The sequence below is a fragment of the Nycticebus coucang genome, chromosome 16 (assembly GCF_027406575.1).
Source record: "Nycticebus coucang isolate mNycCou1 chromosome 16, mNycCou1.pri, whole genome shotgun sequence".
NCBI lineage: Eukaryota > Metazoa > Chordata > Mammalia > Primates > Lorisidae > Nycticebus > Nycticebus coucang.
This window is the reverse complement of record NC_069795.1, coordinates 89234689-89251877: the sequence shown is the minus strand read 5'-3', so window position 1 is coordinate 89251877 and position 17189 is coordinate 89234689. Positions and strand designations below refer to the sequence as shown.

General features: G+C 35.2%; 1 protein-coding gene across 1 annotated transcript in view; it reads left to right on the top strand.

Moving 5' to 3' along the window:
• The window catches only part of VPS8 (VPS8 subunit of CORVET complex), a 329884-nt gene that overhangs the window by 108698 nt on the left and 203997 nt on the right, over positions 1 to 17189 (top strand). The window contains exons 22-23 of the mRNA XM_053565122.1: positions 3616 to 3662; positions 14086 to 14308. Coding sequence (XP_053421097.1) covers positions 3616 to 3662; positions 14086 to 14308 — 270 coding nt within the window. The remainder of the gene's footprint in view (positions 1 to 3615; positions 3663 to 14085; positions 14309 to 17189) is intronic.

Below are 17189 nucleotides of genomic sequence, written 5' to 3'. Positions count from 1 at the left end.
CGCCCTACCCACTGAGCCACAGGGTGACCTCAGTTTTTTTCTCTCTCCTAATTGACTAATCATGTATCTGTGGTTTATCTTTGTTTTTGAAATCCAACAACTTTACTGCATTGTTTTTCTTGGGATATGATATACTCTTTCAATATAAGATTCACGCTTCTTTATTTCAGGAAAACTTTCTTGAATTATATCTTTAACTATTTGTTCTATTCCATTATTTCAGTTTTCTTATTCAGTAGTTATGCATATATTGGGGTTTTCTATCTCTATTCTATTCTTTCTCCTTTTCTCCTTCTTTTCCTTTCTCTTTCCCTCTCCCTCTCTTCCCTTCCTTTCTCTTCTCCCCTCTTCTAACCCCAGATTCTTCATTTACCACTCAACTCTCTGCAGGCTAAATCTCACCCATCTTACTATCTACTGTTATGAAACATTGTCTTATTAAATATACTAACAATAACCAAACTGCTGAATGCAATAAACATTTTTCAGATCTTATTCATTATCAGTGCTGTGTTAAACAGGAACAATCTGTTCTTCCTTTTTGAAATTCTGGATCCTGTATCTGTGACTGTGTACCCTTCTGACTTTTCAACCTCTGTGACTGTTTCTGAATTGGATTTTGTTTCCATCTTCTTACCCTTTCATAAATAGTGCTCTTCCTCAGGATTTTGTCCATTGTTGACTGACTTAAAAAAAACAACAGTGCTATCTACTGCTCTAGGACAGTTTTTTCATATGCATTGTTTCTTCTGATAACTTGGAAATCTGTTATTCTAACCCAGATGTTTCAGATTACTATAGCCAATGTCTTATTATTCAACATTTTAGTAAAGATGTTCCTCAAATCTAATGTGGGCCAAACTGCATTTAGCTTCTTCCTTCTAACACCTCCTCTCACATTTCTTATCTCATTTGTGATCTCTTTAACGATTCCATTCAAACTGGAAATCTAGGGATCAGAGACTCTTCCCAGTGCCTTTGAACCCACAGTCACCAAGCTCTATAGTTTTGCTTATAAATAATTTGTTAGTCTGTCCATAAACATTTCTTCGTTCTATCCACTGTTCTTTGTGCCTGCTATCACTACCCTGGTTTAGTCCCCTATTTCTTTCTTTCTTTCTTTTTTTTTTATTATTAAATCATAGCTGCGTACATTAATGTGATCATGGGCACCATACACTGGTTTTATAGACCGTTTGACACATTTTCATCACACTGGTTAACATAGCCTTCCTGGCATTTTCTTAGTTATTGTGTTAAGACATTTACATTCTACATTTACTAAGTTTCACATGTACCCTTGTAAGATGCACCACAGGTGTAATCCCACCTATCACCCTCCCTCCGCCCCCTCTCCCCTGTGCTTCCCTCCCTATCCCCCTTCCCCTTATTCTTAGGTTATAACTGGGTTATAGCTTTCATGTGACAGCCATAAATTAGTTTCATAATAGGGCTGAGTACATTGGATACTTTTTCTTCCATTCTTGAGATACTTTACTAAGAAGAATATGTCCCTTTTTGGTTTTGGTTTTCTAGATCCTCCCACCATCACTGCAGTGATCCCTCTACTACATTGGCATTCATTCATGATACATTATTCATGAGGTCATTTCAAATTTTTTATTTTGAGCGCATCTTCTATGGGGCTTTATTTTGCCTGTGTCCAGGACTATCTCTGGCAAGTTTCTGAATTCATTTCTTTTAAGTACCTGAAAAGTCTGTTTTCAGGATCATTTTTTGGTTAACTTCTTAGTTTGATTCTTCCCATAGTAAGAAGACAATGTAAATTCAAATCCCCAATCCAGCTGTGGACAATGTCTTGATTACAGATTGTGCAGAGTACAAATTTACCTCCACTGAGTCCAGACTGAGACAGAAAACCTTCCTTGTCATGTTCCTATGCCAACAGGCAGGTTTTTTTCCCCCCTAATTTGCTTTCACTGAGGATGCATTTTTCAAGAATCCCGGTTTTAGCAGTTCTCTTTTTCAGTTCCTTGTGTTATAGGACTCTAAGGTTTCAGCTTCTTTCTGTGGCCAGCAAGCCTATAGGATAGTGTCAGTGAATGCATGGAGCTTATTCCTTTTCAGTCCTATTCATTATTAGACCCTGGGTATTGCCCCTACTTTCTTGAGCCGTATATTTTAAAGGCTGTTTATTAAATTTTCTCCAGCATTTTTGAGGAGGTTCCCAGTCCCTCATTATGTAGTCCACTATATTCTCATTCGGGGTGAGATTATATAGCTCTAACACTTTTCAAATCTGTGATTTTAGTTCCTATTTTTGAAGAATCTAAGTAAGATTATAAATCTAAGTTATGAAGAATATTGATGACTAAAGGAAGCAGGATGCGCTAGGGATAGCCCTATACTCCTTTCAGCCCTTCTCTCCAATAATAAGTGTTCCTTAGTTTTAACCTTTTTATTAGACAGATGTCAGCAGGTAGTGTTATTTTTCACACAGCTTCCTACCTTCTAATGTTTTTTTTTTTTTCTTTTGCCTAGAACCTAACCCTTCTAGAGTTTTAAAAAGAAAACCATTTCCCTGAAGGCAGCAGAAAATTAGAGTACTGCTGAAACCTGATGCTTGGTTACTTGACAGTTTTAAGTGATAATAAGCTACTGTTTCTCCCTTAAACTCTTTCCTTTGAAAAGGTCTAAAATTATGGGTTGCCATTCACTTGATGTGAGTCCATTCATAGTGAATTTAAAGCCTTCAAAATATTATGAAACTGAGAAGTTAAATCAGCCTTAATTAAATAGCTGTTTTAGAGGATTGTGGCAAAATATGTACAGCCTTAATCACCTGAGCCACCAACAGGACCAAATACATCTTATTAACCAATTTGATGTATTTTTTCTTTGCAAGTTTTGTATAAATATGAGAGATAAATACATGTTTTCACCTACTATCTGTTTTTTTTTTGTAGAGACAGAGTCTCGCCGTACCACCCTCGGGTAGAGTGCTATGACGTCACAGGGCTCACAGCAACCTCTAACTCTTGGGCTTACGCGATTCTCTTACCTCAGCCTCCCAAGCAGCTGGGACTACAGGCGCCCACCACAACGCCCGGCTATTTTATTTTTGTTGCAATTTGGCCGGGGCTGGGTTTGAACCCGGCACCCTTGGCATATCGGGCCAGCGCCCTACTCACTGAGCCACAGGTGCCGCCCTCACCTACTATCTGTTTTAATGTTATTTTAAACTCTTTATAAACTTGTAATAAGCATATATATATATTATTTAAATAGCTAAATTTGTTTTAACTATTTTCCCGTGTTGTATATTCACTTTAATTAAAATTTCTTCTTTCCTACTTCCTGTTCTTTTCTTTTTTTTTTCTCGTTTACAAAGCTGTAGTGAATACCCTAATACGTTAAAAAATTTCTTTTTCTTAAATGTATTTAGGGTAAGTTTCCTGAAATGGTATTATTGGGTCAAAGTGTTACCATATTTTTAAGACTTTGGGCACAGAGTGCCAAATGTCTTGCTAAAAGCATGTTGTGAAGTTATATTCTCCCAACAAGCTAACAGCATTGTAAGCAGACATCCTTCGTTATCAGTGGGCCATTGGACAGAAGTGTGGGGCTGATGCTTTCTTTGTGGTTCCTCTGCAGGACATGGTGCCTGTCATAGTTGATTACTGCCTTCTGCTGCAACGAAAGTAAGTATGCATTGCCTGTCAGATGCAGTTGTTTTGAACTCAGGTAGACTTCTTGTTGATGTATAATTCACTGCTATAAATCCTGTGACTTTAACTGGCTATGTTTTTAAAAAATTATATAAATTTTGTTCTGTAATAGTTTTCAGCCTAATAAGTCAGCTTTTCTAAAACAGATTCGATGGGGTGTATCAGCTGTGTATTTGTGTGGCAGTATAATGGAGGTAGAGAACAGAGCCAACAAAAAAGCAATGATGCTTAGACTAGGTCCTGGAAGTAAAAAGGAGATGATTCACGCACTGTATGTGTACTCTTTTCATTTCTTTTTCTTTTTCTGCATATATGATCTTTTATTAAAAAGTATAATATTTCATACCACCAGGATCTTTTATTAAAAAACACAATATTTCATACCACCCAGAAAGGCTAGATTCATGGTACTTATGCAGAATTCCTTTTTTTAGAGTCTTTTCATTTAAAGGAAATCAGTGTAAATAAACTCTTGAGTAGGCTTTTTTAGTTTAAATAATAACTATGTAAATTAACTAACTTGTGCTAATTCCATTTTTTCACACAAATAATAATAGCTAGGTATTATTCTACGCCCTTTATATTAATGTTTCTAATTTTTATAGCAATTTAGCTGATTTTTTTTTATAAGAATGAGGTAGGCATTATTTTCACTATTATTTTAGCTGTAACATTATAGCTAAAACATTGGAATAAATTTGAACACCAAGTAAGCAGAACTTATCATAGTAAGTGCTATGTAAATTCTGCTTAAGTTCTATGACTTAATCAAAGGTCTGGCATAGCAAATAATTGCCTTTCTTCACAGATGCCTTCAATGTATGAGTCAGGCTATTGAAATATATATAAATTTATAAGTCATTCATTTTATATAGGAGGCTCCAGAGGCAGAAAGTGATTAAGTAACTTGCCCAAACTCACCCCCTTAGCTTTTGTAAGACAAAGGTAGGATTCCAATACAGAAATCTAGTTCCTGTTTTCTTGGTTTTAAACACTAGCTGGTACCACTTTCTAAGTGGTAAACAGCAAGTGAAAGAATTAATGTAGGTATTAAAACTGACGTGCTCTGGAAAGATGTTTGGAGAACACTTAGAGATCTAAAAATAGACCTGCCATTTAATCCTATAATTTCTCTACTACGCATATACCCAGAAGACCAAAAATCACATCATAACAAAGATATTTATACCAGAATGTTTATTGCAGCCCAATCCATAATTGCTAAGTCATGGAAAAAGCCCAAGTGCCCATCAATCCATGAATGGATTAATAAATTGTGGTATATGTACACCATGGAATATTATGCAACCTTAAAGAAAGATGGAGACTTTACCTGTTTCATGTTTACATGGATGGAGCTGGAACATATTCTTCTTAGTAAAGTATCTCAAGAATGGAAGAAAAAGTATGCAATGTACTCAGCCCTACTATGAAACTAATTTATGACTTTCATATGAAAGCTATAATCCAGTTATAACCTAAGAATATGGGGAAGGTGGAGAGGGAGGGAAGGGGGAAGGATGGGCGGAGGGAGGGTGATTGGTGGGATTACATCTGTGGTGCATCTTACAAGGGTACATGTGAAACTTACTAAATGTAGAATATAAATGTCTTAACACAATAACTAAGACAATGCCAGGAAGGCTATGTTAACCAGTGTGATGAAAATATGTCAAATGTTATATAAAACCAGTGTATGGTGCCCCATGATTGCATTAATGCACACAGCTATGATTTAATAAAAAAAAAAACTGACTTGCCTCAGAAATTTATATATATACATCAATAGCTGGGTTCATAAGAGATTGAATCATACTTTGAAAGTATTAGTAAAGATTTTCAAGATGGCAGTTATCTACTACGTCAAACCTTTCATTAAGTCCTAGAACTTAAGTAGAACTTAAGTCATAGAACTTACTATATAGTAAGTCCCTCTCTTTTGAGGCTCAAATTTGTTCCTGTGTTTTATCTATAGAGATATGTAATTATCTAGTGAAACGTACTGTTTACCTCACGTATGTTATTGAGATCATTACTTTATGTTGTATACTGTCTCTTTTATGAGCCCCTCAAGGAAAAATTTCTTTCACATGTTAAGGACAGAAATACCTTTGTGTTTTCTGAACAGCTAGTTTACTTTTAACTGATGAACAGTGAATTTCTAGTTAAATATTGTTTCCTAGAAAGCAAAGTGGCATGGTATATACACTGGCTTCATCCTCTTTTTTTTTTTTTTTAACTTGATTTCCTCTTTACCTTACTTTGCACACTCGCTTCATTGTTATTAAATATTTTATCTTGAATTTTATGTTGAGAAGCCTTAATAGTTTCTGGATTGGTTTTATATATTTTGTTTCATGTAATCTTTATAAATAAATGAGTAAAATGGGGTAATGTTATCCTCATTTTCAGAGGAGGAAATGGAGGTGTGGGAAGTGTTCCTAATGCTAGCAAGTATTGAAACCAACTCAGATCTTAAATTGAGATAATTATTCACATAAATGAGATAAAAGGAAGTACTTGAAAGAGTAAATTTTAGAGTAAGAAGGCCTCTCTTTATAAAATGGATTATTTCCACCAAAAATGGTACCTGGCACAGAGTAGCTATTCAGTACTTAATGGTTGAGTTAATGAAATAATTCTGTTCTTGCTTTGAAGGGTAACTTGTGATTATTATCTTGTATATTCTCATAAAGCAAGATGAAAGATTATATAAGGAAAAGAAAAAAATGGATTCTTTCTTTTGAAAATAATTTTGTTATTCCTAAAAATGTTCTGGAGATAAGCTTTTCACTTCTATGTAGTTTGAAAAGGAAATGTTCTCCAACTTGATTTCACTTGTTGACTGGCTATAATTTCTGCATTAAATCAAAGCTTATGACATAGAAGATGAAGTTTGATCTAGATTTTCGCCAAATTACTGTTTATTTATTTTTATAGCTTTTTTCCTTTAATATTCCCTGATTCCTTAGCATGTTTTCTTCTGGATTATGTTAGAAACAAATACAGTTGTTGGAGATGTCAGAGATACAACAGCAGAAATAGTATGTTCCTGACCTCTGATGGGAAGAGGAATCTCAAGGGTCCTTTTTCCTGTTCTTCCTTGTCTTTTTTGTAGCTCTTTGATCTCTTCCTCTGTTGCTCATATTCACAGACTCCTAGATGGGGGACATGGATGTTTTCCCCGACTGTGGTACTGATAGTACCTTCTCAAACCTGTTTCTCGAGGCTAACGACTAGATTGCACTAGCTCCTGCTTCTGACTGGGAGAAGTTCCAGCATGTTGTCTTTACTCTCTCTCTTCCCTTTTTCTTCTACTCGTTAGGTTCTAGTACACACAAGAAGGGACCCGGGGGGTGGGGGAGGGCAGGAGCTGTGAAACTGGGCAGTGAATCAAATGTTCCCTCTTTTGTTATAGATTTGTGCTCTTCTGTTTGCTTGCTTTTTACTGCACTGGCTTTTCATCAGAAGATTAAGTTCTATATATGGACCTGAGCTTGGAAGGAAAAGGGTCGAATAAACCATTTGATCAACTTTGTTTCTAGGCCATCTCTCAGTTCCCTTCTGCTCCAGATATGCAGTGATTAAAGATTTATTACATGTAAAAATTCTATGTTTAATTTAATAGTTTAGTATAATTACTCTTAAAGAGTTTTTACAATTTTTTTAGAATTGCCATAGATAATAAGGTTAAAAATGGTCAGTTCCCTAAGCTAAATTGAAGCAGAGGTTTGTCAGATATATAAGCTTATATAAGATATATAAGCTTCATTCCAGGATGATATCTTTCTGCTTAAACTGGATACTCTCTTTATACTATCTTCTTTAACATTTAGTTTAGGGTCTTATCTGCAGCATTCCTAAATTTGCAAAGTATCTGTGGCATTAACATTGTTTTAAGGGATGCTTGGATTTTGCATACTGCAAATACAGTCCTATAAAACATGACCTAGGACCCAGCTAATTTTAGGTAATTTCTTCCACTTCTGGGGTCATTACTCAGGCATGCTCTTCTGGCCCCCCAGAAACCTTTTATATTAATGTGTTCTAATTGAGTACATTGTTTTCGTAGTTAGTCTTTTCACTTTTGTGTATTATATTGTTTCTTTCTGTTTTTTTTTTTTTGAGACAGAGCCTCAAGCTGTCGCCCTGGGTAGAGTGCCGTGGCATCATAGCTCACAGCAACTTCAAACTCCTGGGCTCAAGTGATTCTCCTGCCTCCGTCTCCCAAGTAGCTGGGACTACAGGCACCCACCACAACGCCTAGCTACTTTTTGATTACAGCCGTCATTGTTGTTTGAACAACAATGGATTTGAACCCGCCAGCTCAGATGTATGTGGCTGGTGCCTTAGCCGCTTGAGCCATAGGCATCGAGCCTATTATATTATTTCTTATGCGGGTTAAATTATAAACATAATATGTAAGAACAATGTAACCTAAAAATTGTACACTCACATTAATTTGAAAAACTGAAAAAAACTAAAAAAAAAAAATATATATATATAAGCATAATACATATTCTTAAATTAATTTTGACTTAATACCACAACCATTATTATGCTATAATCATTGTAATCTCATAGTATCAAAATAGATAGAATGTGGTACCCAGCAGAACTCTTAATTAAACGTGTGTGTGTAGCTGGGCATTGTGGCCGGTGCCTGTAGTCCCAGCTACTTGGGAGGCTGAGGCAAGAAAACCACTTAAGCCCAAGAGTTTGAGGTTGCTGTGAGCTGTGGCACTCTATCCAGTGACATAGTGAGACTCTGTCTCAAACAACAATAACAACAAAATAAAATAAACGTGTGTGTGTGTATATTCCTGTTTATACTTAATAATATAAAATCCTTTTCCTGTAGCAGAAACTGCATTTGTTTTCTGTATAGGGCATGCTGATCATTGTGCTATGGACGTCTTTTTTGGTTAAGATTTAGCTTTAGAGTTCTTTGTGAATTACTTAATATCAAAAGTGGCAAGCATTCTGTTTCTGAAGGCTTGCAGTTTATTTTCACAATTGGGTCTTTGTTAACATGATTTCATTTCAGTTTGGTTGTATTTTTTTTCAGTATCAGACAAAAGATATAAAATGTCTTGTCATTTTGCCTATATAAAATACAGGCTATAGATTATCCTATATACATATATGCATATGTATATAAATGGCTATACGGTAGCCATAGTGTCTGTTTTATTTTGAAAACAGGTCCAACGTTTAACCATAATTTTGAGCATTGTTTAAAAATAGATGCTATACTGGGGAAAAGAATCCGTCTTTAATAAATGGTGCTGGGAGAACTCAATAGCCACGTGTAGAAGACTGAAATTGGACCTGTACTTCTCACCACTGATTGACTCTCACTGGATAAAAGATTTAAATTTAAGACACAAAACAATAAAATCCTAGAAGAAAGTGTGGGCAAAATTCTTGGCAAAATCGGTGTGGGAAAAGATTTTGTGAAGAAGACCTCCTTGGCAATTGCAGCAACACCCAAAATAAATAAGTGGGACATGATTAAGCTAAAAAGCTTCTGCACTGCTAAGGGTATAATAACTAAAGCTAACAGACAGCCTTCAGAATGGGAGAAGATATTTGCATGCTATGAATCTGACAAAGTTCTGATAATGAGAATCTACAGAGAACTCATATTAATCAACAAGAAAAGAGCAAACGATCTCATTTATAACTGGGCAAAATACTTGAACAGAAACTTCTTTGAAGATGACAGATGAATAGCCAACAAACACATAAAAAAATGCTCATCGTCCCTAATCATCAAAGGAATGTAAATTGAACCATTCTGAGATATTACCTAAGTCGAGTGAGATTAACCCTCATTAAAAAATCCTGAAACTGCAGATGCTGGCATGGATGTGTAGAGAAAGGAACACTTGTACATTACTGGTAGGATTGCAAACTAATACAACCTCTACGGAAAGAAGTATGGAGAATTCTCAAAGAACTAAAAGTTGACTTTCCATTTGATCCCACAAACCCATTATTAGATATCTACCCAAAAGGAAAAAAAAATCACTTTACCACAGGACATTTGCACTAGAATGTTTGTTGCCGCTCAGTTCACAATTGCCAAGCCATGGAAGCAGCCCAAGTGCCCATCAACCCACGAATGGATTAATAAACTGTGGTATACATGGAAATATTCAACCATAAAAAAGATGGATACTTTATAGCTTTTTTATTTACCTAGATGGAGTTGAAACTCATTCTTCTTAGTAAAATATCACAAGAATAGAAAAACAAGTATCCAGTGTACTCAGTACTAATATGAAACCAATATATAAATAACTACATGCCCACATGAAAGAAGGAGGGAGAGGGGAGAGAAGGAGGGAAGGGAAAAGAGGGAGGGTGATGGGCAGCTTCTCACCTAATGTGTACAATGTGACGGTGTTCAGCACGCCCTCTGGGTGAAGGTCTCAACTATAGCTTGAATTTTACCTTAGAAATGAAAATAATATAACATGTATACCCTGTTATTAATCCTTATATTAATCTGAATTTAAAAAAAAGTAAGTGCTAAATTATTATACGTTACTTGTATCACAGTAAAGCAGTTATAAAACAAAACACAAGAAAAGGTGCCCTATGTGGATGATACTGACCCCTTTGAGTTTGTATCACTGTAACCAATATCCAAAATTATTAAGAAGCCATCGTTCAAATGACTAGTGTTTTAGATGAAACTAAGCCCAAACTGTTTCTGTTAAATCCCAATGAACCTGAAGTGGTCTTTTGATACCCAGCTTATTTGTTCACTTGTGTTGTTCAACATTAGGATTGTTGTGAGAGAAACAGAAAGATCATAATTATCAAGCATGGTTGAGGAACTGGATGTTTTAGACAACCATTTGCATGTTAAAATTTTAAATACCCAACCAAGCTAGGGTATCATGCCCTGTTAATTTCATAACAGTTATACTGAGATGTAATTCATATACAATAAAATTTACCCTTTTTTGGGGGGGGGGCAGGGCCAGGTTTAAACCCTCCATCTCTGGTATATGGGGCTGGCGTTCTACTCCTTGAGCCACAGGCACTGCTCCAAAATTTACCCTTTTAAAGTATACAATTTAGTATGTTTTAGTATATGCAGAGTTGTGTAGCCATCAGCACCATTAAGCCATGCCTTTTTAAAGGAAATCTTCACAAACTGTGAAGATTGTGATCTGATCTAAAACTGATACTCACAGAAAAGAGAGTATTTTGAATATAATTTGTTACAAAGTTCATTTACATTTTGTTTCTACTTTTAGAAATAAGGAGACTAACCCAAGTCAACTTTGGGTTTATTGACTCCCACTTACATTTAGTGGGAGTTTATTTATTTGGTTCTGGTTATATATTTAGTATAGATAGGCAAGTTTTAGGATTGATGCCCTTGCTCCCTTCAGACAGTTATGAATTTAGATTTATCTCACCATCAGAGCAGTTCTTCATCTTTTAAAAAATTATAAAATTGATAATTTACAAAGTGAATTTAACCACTTTTCTCTATTTGAAGTTATAAATGATAAACTCCAAAATTATCTTTAATGTATTACTATAAAGTAAGTTTATGGAAAGATCTCTTTTGGCCTTTCATTATTCATGATGGATTTTCTGATATACTGGCCATAGGGAGGCTGAGCTTGAAATGGTAAACAGTAATTCTGAAGTCAGCCCTTGTAGAAAAGAAGTCAGCACGCTGGAGAATAGGGCCTAAATACAGAAAGAAACATAAAAGCTAAACATTTTTTTTTAGTATACTTTTCTTTCTCCCCATCTCTTGATGCTCTAATAAATATTCTCCCAGAATAATGAGAACATGTCATGGAATTTTATTTTATTTATGTTTTAAGGTAGAGATGCAAATAGGAGTTGCTGTTACTTATTTTTCTTGCTTCTTTGTTATAGTTTCTGATTGATTCAGAAAGAAATGTGTAGTTTTGCCAAGAATCTTACTGGCATTGCCTGCTGCTCTTTGTCACTGGAGTGGCTTGTTTGCCAACTTTCATGCTCTGTTTACTGAATTTTTTTGCTCTCTTTAATTTTCCTCACCAAGGCCTTCTATACTGAACTAAAATATGTAATTATCTTCCTGAGCATGTTATTTTTAACACCACATTACAATGTGCAAAGGCTAGCAAATATGACATTTTTTCCAATTCATTAGAGTTATTTTGATACTTTTACTTTAAAAAAATTTTTTAAAAATACACATATTACCGGGGTACAGATGTTTTGGTTACGTGAATTACTTTTTCTTTTTTCGAGACAGAGCCTCAGGCTGTCACCCTGGGTAGGGTGCTGTGGCGTCATAGCTCACAGCAACCTCCAGCTCTTGGGCCTCTGCTGCCCAGAGTGCTAAGATTACAGGCATGAGCCACCGCGCCTGGCCACATGAATTACTTTTGTATAGTTTGAGTCAAAGTTATAAGTGTGCCCCTTACCCAAATAGTGTGTATTGTTACCCTTACTTTCCTTTCATGAAGTAAAACTTCATTAACATTGGTTATTTTTGCTTGGCTAATAATTAGTAATCATAAAAATATGATAAACTATTGATTGAAATGAAATTAACACAAAAAATACTCTGAAAAATACGAAGTGGAAGGGAAAGTGATGCAAAATTACATTTGCGCATTTGAGGAAAAAACTGGATATGGATTTTCCCCAGGATATTGCAAATGTCGTTTACTGAAAAGTGACGTGTGGTTCTAGTGCAATTGTAGTGGGTCTGTTTTACACCTGTCCGGTTCCAGGACTTCAGACGAGGCACAAACCCCATCCCACTCCTTTCAAGAACTTCTGTGACCTTTGTGTGGAACTTGTTATAAAAGACCACACTGTCTACCACTTTGTATAATTGACATGACATACAATAAAAAAACAATACATTTAGCAAAAAAAAAAAAATCTTACTGGGCAAAAAATTAACACAGCTTTTGTATTTAAAAACCGGAAAGAAGAAAGAAATGAATGATAGAAGGCAATATAATTTATAAATGGAAACATGGCAAATGCGAACAGTCCCTGAGTTATAAACATCCAACTTACATACAGCTCGTGCTTATGGAGGCTATTGCAGTAAGTCCTGAGTTACAGATATCTGACTGACATACAGCTTGCACTTACGAATGGAGGCTATTACAGGTAATAGGTAAATGCACTTTTTCCAATTTACATACAGATTCAACTCAAGAACAAACCTATGGAACCTATCTTGTTTGTAAGCAGGAACTGCCTGTATTCAATTTTGCCAGTCATCAAAAGAATTGAAAACAATTATGTTGTTGAATTTGTACTTACTAAATTATTAGAGGGAGATCAACAAACTTAAAATTGGTGAAACTGGTATGTTTATACATTGCCAGTGGCAATATAAATTGGTGCTGTAATGCTTTCTGAAGATAATTTAGTAATATATTCAAGTGCCAGAAAATTTTTCTTATCTTTTCACTTATGATAAAGTTCTAAAAGTCAAACAACTAAGGGATTAAGCTCCTGCAATGAGAAAGGATGTATATGTAGATGTTCATTGCAGCATCACTCAGTGTGGAAATAAGTGATATATCTGACATTTTACAAGGATAGTTAAGTAAATTCTGATATTTCAACATATTGAAGTATCGTAAATTAGAGAAAATAGTAATTTTAAAGAGTATATAGTAACTTTGAATAATACTTATCATATAATACTGTGTGAAAATAGAATTCAGAATTGTATCTGTGCTGAGTATAACTCAAATTATTTGTGGATTTTTTACGTAAGTAATATGAAATAAATAAAACTTGTTGAGAGTGTTGACATTTAGAATAATTTTTGTTTCTGTAATGAAATTGTTTCTAGGTATATATTTTAAATATTGAACATTTCCCCTGCCCCCCGATAATCACTACTCAAACCTTTTATGAAGCAAAAGTTTAGAGTTAGGTAAAGAACCATATTGGTCTTCAGGTCAGCTAGGAATATTTAGATACCAAGAAGAGGGAAAGAATAAATTATGGGTGGTCCTTTGTGATATTTGTTTCTACTTTATTATGTTATCCTGTGACCTGCTGCCAGGTCAGTGTTTAAGAAGCAGTATGCCATAATAGACTGAGCACAGGATTTAGGCCAGAAGGCTGGGTTCAAATCCTGACTCTTATTTGTTCACTGTATAACTTTTAACAAACAATTTAGCTTATTTATTTGTAAAAGAAGTATTAGGAAGATTAATTGAAACAATATATGTAAAAGGTTTTTGTAATATAAAGCTCTGGCAAATATTGTTACTGTTTTTAGTAAACCCTCAAATAAGTTGAAATAGGGAAAGGATGAGAGATACATTTAGCAGACTGAATTTAATGGATACTTGAAATGTTCTTAAAAGTACTTTTTCCCTTTCTGTTATAGGGATCTCTTATTTAGCCAGATGTATGACAAATTAAGTGAAAATTCAGTGGCCAAAGGAGTGTTTTTGGAGTGCCTTGAGCCATATATTTTAAGTGATAAATTGATGGGTATCACACCCCAGGTAATGAAAGACTTGCTTGTTCATTTCCAAGATAAGAAGTTAATGGAAAATGTGGAAGCCCTTATTGTACATATGGATATTACCAGCCTAGATATTCAGCAGGTGAGTTTATTGACAGTCTACTAACTTATAAGATAAACATTATTTCTTTATTGATTATATTTACCTGGTTGATCAGGCCTCACTATGCTTTCTAAAAATTCTAATTATTTATTGAGCACTTTTGGTAAGATGTATTTATAAGCTTATAATTTATCAATATATTTCTTAGAAGTTTACCTAAGTGAAAGCTAGATTATAAAGGCCTATAAGCCAGGAAGCTTGTCTTCTATTTCTTTAACATTCCCTAGAGCTCTTCGCATAGAGTTTGCATTTAGTAGTTGCTCAATAGATTCTCATTGACTGATCCTTCTTCATCATTATGTTTGTTTACTAATACAGATTTCATTCAGCAAGTGAATTTCATCTATGGGTACTTTCACATGAATAATACAATATACCTTGAAAGAGTATGATGCCATTTTTTTAAATAAGAGCTAGTATATATGTCCAGAGTTGAGTATTTCAATAGAACGTGGAATAGAAGGCAAATTATAGGACTTTTTATAAAATACCTCCAGTTTGTCTACAGTCCCCACAAAAAGTTTCAGTCCTTAATTGAGGAGTAGTACCTATATTGGCCTAAGGCATTTCATAATTCTTTAATTTCACGTTAGTCCTAATAATCAGCAAAGGTGCTAAACCCTGTTGAGCTTGAATGTGGGTGACTTACAAAGGCCTTAGGCCAAAAATGTACAAAATCACATAGAAATGAAGAGTTTGGAAAAATGGTCATTATTTTTTAGAAGCTTTTAATAGTCATCAAAGTCTGACAGTAGGTCCAAAGATTTGATTTTGTTATTGATCTAGCTTTACTTACCCATCATCTATAGGATAAGTTTTTAATGTCTTCTCTTTCCAACATTTTCAGATTTTCTCTAACACCATGTAAATATGCTCTAGTTCAGTGGTTCTCAACCTGTGGGTCGCAAACCCTTTCTAACAATGAAAATACATCACGGCATTAGGAAAGTTGAGAACCACTGCTCTAGTCCTTTTTTCTGTTAAAACAATGATTAAAAAGTCCTCCCCTCGGTTTCTCACATCTCTCTATCAGTCCTTCTCCCCCTCTCTGTAAGGTCATTGCCCCGTCTCACTCCTCCCTGTCAAAGCCAGATTTCTTGAGAGCATTGTCTTGATTGATACTTTTATTTTTTCACGTTCTAATAATTCTTCAATCTTATGTTTGCTAGAATCAGCAATGGACTCTACATCAAATTACATTTTTATTTTGATCTTTATTCTTTTTTTTCTTTTCTTTTTATTTTTTTATAAAAGTCTTTTGTACATAGATCATAAATACATTTATGCCCATTTCGGTGTGTTTATTTTGATCTTTATTCTTTTAGCAGAATTTGTTTATTGATTCAAGATCCTTTATTCAGTCTCAGGCTTTAAAGATGTTTCAGTGTCCTGGGTGAACAAGGCTTCTCTTAATGCTCAAATTTAGGCAAAAAAGTTTGACAGCAAACAGATAAATGTAAACAAACCAGAAAAGAATCCAAAAACAAATGTGAGGTTCAAGTCAAACAGGGCAATATGGTGGAGAATGAGAGGCTGCCTTCGATTGCCTAATTATACAAAGCCTTTCTGTGGAGGGAACATTGAGTATTGGAATTGGAATGACATGAAGGGATTGGTAATGCAAAGATCTTGGAAGAGAAGATTGTTGTAGGTAAAAGCAAGAGCTAATGTGTAAAAAAGAGTTACGCGATGGGCATGCAAGTAACAGGAAAAAGGCAAGCAGATTTGGGGCGTGGTGTAAGAGAGAAGTGGATCTTCAGGACAAGATACAAAATTTTCCATGTAAGTGAAAGTACTATGAAAAATCATTAGAAAGTTTAAGCAAGAACATTCTGGTTTGCTTTAGGGGCAGCAGAATGAAGGATGGGGGTCAACGACAGAGGGACCAAAGAGACTAGGTACGAGGCTGGTCCAGGAGATGATTCCCGCCAGTGACAGTAGCAGTGAGATAGAGAGAGAGAGAGATGGCCTGATTTTGGATGTTTTGTAGATAGAATTCAATTGCTGATGGATTGTATGTGAGGTTGGTGTGAGAGAAGTTAAAGATGATGTGTATTTTTTTTAGTTTGAGAAACAGGGTGGATAGTGATTCTTTTAAGAAAGATTTAAGAAAAGGCAGGTCTACGTTTGAAAGACAGAAATCAGGAATTCTAGTTTGCCATTTTATTTTGAGTTAGTTTCATGTAGTGAAGGTATAAGTAAGTGGTTGGAAGGGAGTTTAGGGGTTAGCTATAAGTGTGTTGGTAATCACTGAAGAAAGACATGATTATGGCACTGGCAGAGAGAGGAGAGAAGAGGTCCCAGAACATGCCTTCTCTAGAAAGACTCTCCCAAGACATTGCTTCCATTTTATCTTTTACCTCTCTGGCTTCTTATTATTTTCTTTTGCTGACTTCTGTTCTCCTTTGGCCCTCTGGCCACTCTGTAGTGTGATATAGCTCTCATATGGACAGAACAGATAGTGTTCTGTATGCCAGGTCATATCTAGTACTATTCTTAAATATTTTCTCAAATTGATTTCTTTCCATCCTTAAACACTTAAAGCTCACTTTCACCCTCATACTCATAGCCTGCAGAATCCCTAGTTTCCACTTCTGCTTTTGGCTCTGACCTGTCCATGCTTTAGGTCTTAGTTTAAATGTTGCTCCCTCAGGGATGATTTTGTGAATACTCCAGATCAAGTTAGGTTTGCAGCACTTATCGCCTTTGTAAATGAAGTTTTTGTGTCATTGAGTGTCTTTCCAAATTCTGAACTCACGCACCGTTTTGTGCCTCTCCCTTCATTTGGTGAATATTCAAGATGAATGTAAGTTCTCCAAGGGTTAGGGACTAGGTCTGAATTTGTCTTATCCATCCCTTT